At 32.6% G+C, this 2641-nt stretch overlaps 1 protein-coding gene across 1 annotated transcript; it reads right to left on the reverse strand.

The window, feature by feature from the left end:
- Window positions 1–591: 591 nt before the first annotated feature.
- HELRODRAFT_92354 (hypothetical protein) lies at window positions 592–1226 on the reverse strand (the record flags this gene model as incomplete). The annotated part of the gene is made up of 3 exons (XM_009015400.1): window positions 592–888; window positions 948–1088; window positions 1161–1226. Coding segments are annotated over 3 exons (504 nt in total), but the record flags the coding sequence as incomplete, so codon positions are not given.
- Between the last annotated feature and the right edge of the window lie 1415 nt (window positions 1227–2641).

Consider the following 2641-nt stretch of genomic DNA (forward strand, 5'->3'; position numbering starts at 1 on the left):
ACTACAAATATATATGTATATAATAATTAATTAATTAAATGATTAATTGAATGATTAATCGAATGAATTGAATAATTGATTTTAATTAATTTAGATCTGGAAGGAATAAAACATATAAGTTTGTATTCTTGTGTTTTAAATTTATTCAATGTACATAAAACTCAATCGTTTGTCCGTTCATTCATTCATTCATACACTCATTCATTCATTTATTCCTTCATTCATTCATTTAATCATTCATTCATCCGGAAACTTCAAAGAAATGTTTGACCAAATCTTGCCGTATTAACATAACTGTAATCAAACTTCGTCACAGCATTTGAAAGAAATATTTTCTAATGAAAGTAAAAAATAAAATTTGCCAATGGAAAATTTGATCCGGAGATGTCCTGGCGTGAAGTTTGTTTTAAGAATCGTTCAAGTTGACAGAGAATGACATAACATAAAATATTAAATAAGCACTTTCTACACTATTTTGATTTAGTGTGTTACTAATTAAAATGAGAAACAACTCAACTAGCACGAACACGCTGACAAATATAATAACATGTCACTTCATGTTCATCACGAAAGTTTGCTACCTGCATCTGTCTACAAATTTTTCTTGATCAACATCCTACAGGCCGAACAACGGGTCATCGTCTTATTGAAGATGTAATTGAATGAAACATCATAACGGCCATTAACATTCTGGTTGAAACAGTAATTAAACCAATTTCCTGCCAAATGAGTTGAGGCGCAATCGAATCCATTTGGCGTGTTGATCTGGTCAAAAGTAGAGAACATCATGCCGTTGTGGTGGTTGTTGTCATTACTGTTCAGGATATCGTTGTTTGCGCCCCAGTATCCACTTACGCTCAGAGAGTATTTTTTCATTTCGGAGTTTATCTGAAGGGAATGTGTTGTTTAAAATTATGAACATTTCAATAGTTGAACCTAAGATGGACCTTGAAATGATCGTATTCATCAGAGACCCAGCCATCACTGCTCTGTACTTCAAACCTCAACCTGTAATCAGCCGATGCCGTTAATTGGTGCATCTTCTCCAAGCCCAACCAGAAGTTTCCGTGGTAAGTTCCAAATCCGGACTGCAGGTTAGAATAAGGATTGATTTTTTAATTAATATCAATTATAAGTTAACTCTGTGATAGAAAAAATACTTTGTATGCATTCCAATTTTGGTAGAAATCAGTTGAGCCATCAATCCTCTGCTGAATGACAATCCATCCATTGACAGACGTGACAGGAGTTGAGTTAGCAAACGTTGGAATGTCCAACAAGATGGTTTCGTTGACAGCGCTGTAGGCTGTTTCGAATTATAAATAAAAATATTTTTATTTTGGTGAAATAAAATGTTCCCGTCATTAAATGCTACAATTCTTAAGAAATTTATCTGACAAATTATAACCAATGATTCTTATGAATGATGAAATATATCAAAAACCTTGATCATCAAGACAGATGGACAACAGCCTATTAGCGGTGAGACACATGTAGAGAGCACAAGGATTGTTGATGCCAGGTAGTGAGTTGGAACAAGAGTAGAACAATCCACCGTTGAAGGTGAATGGAAAGTTGCAGGATTTGCTCAAGATCAGCGGGTGATTGAGAGCTTTCAAAAATTTCGATTCAACTGATTTATTAATTATTTTAACCAAAAAATTAGAATCTGGCAGACGCAGAATCTGTTACAACAGATAAGACAACATTAAAGGATGGTGGGAATAAGTGACTGTGTACGAAGGTACAAACAAGCATGGAGAATAAAATGATGAAATAGATAGAGGTAATGACAAAAATGAATTCAATCTCATTACTTACTATAGAACACATTATTTTAAAAATTTATAAAGTTTAAAATCGTTTAATGAGACAATATCAATCTCAATAATTATAACTACATTTTGAGTTTTGTAAAACAACTATTAATTAAATACAACAGTTAGAATTATTAAATTATCATTAGACAACAGGCCATCACAACTAGAAGTTGCATGTTTGCGCATCCAGAAATTTTAAAACATGTGATGAAGGATTTGAAATAATGCTGAAGTTAATCATGTTGGCCTCTGTAACCAAAACAACAAGATTTGGTGAGTTTTTTAAAAAACATTATTTATAAAACAAATCGTGATTAAAATTCAATAAACAAACAAATATTTTTACACCTCTGAAAAATTCCAATTACGCCGCAAAATATCAAATAATTAAAGACAACAATTCTTAGCAAAGTTTGATACATTAATAAATAGACTGAATGATGAACTTATAAACTTGGAAATAATGAACTAACTTGGTATTGGCACGGTCGAATCATCCTGTTGTTAAATGGATTCAATTGGTTGATATGTGATAAACTTTGAAAGTGCAACTATAAAAATATTTAATAAAAACTCATTCAACTGACCCGATATGCTTTGCAGTCAGTTCTATTCAGAACAATCTTGAACTGGTCCTCACATTTGAAATGAAACATTTGGCAATGTTTATCTGGATGACTAGCATTGTTGGATACGTAGTTGAATGCGTTGCAAATGATGTTACCATCAGTGGGAGAAACATAATGAGAACATTTGGAAGAACATTCCAGTAAGGACCGTATGTTGGTTAGTACTGTGGTAGGTTGGGAAACAAAACACAT

The sequence above is a fragment of the Helobdella robusta genome, assembly GCF_000326865.2.
Source record: "Helobdella robusta unplaced genomic scaffold HELROscaffold_159, whole genome shotgun sequence".
Classification (NCBI taxonomy): Eukaryota; Metazoa; Annelida; class Clitellata; order Rhynchobdellida; family Glossiphoniidae; genus Helobdella; species Helobdella robusta.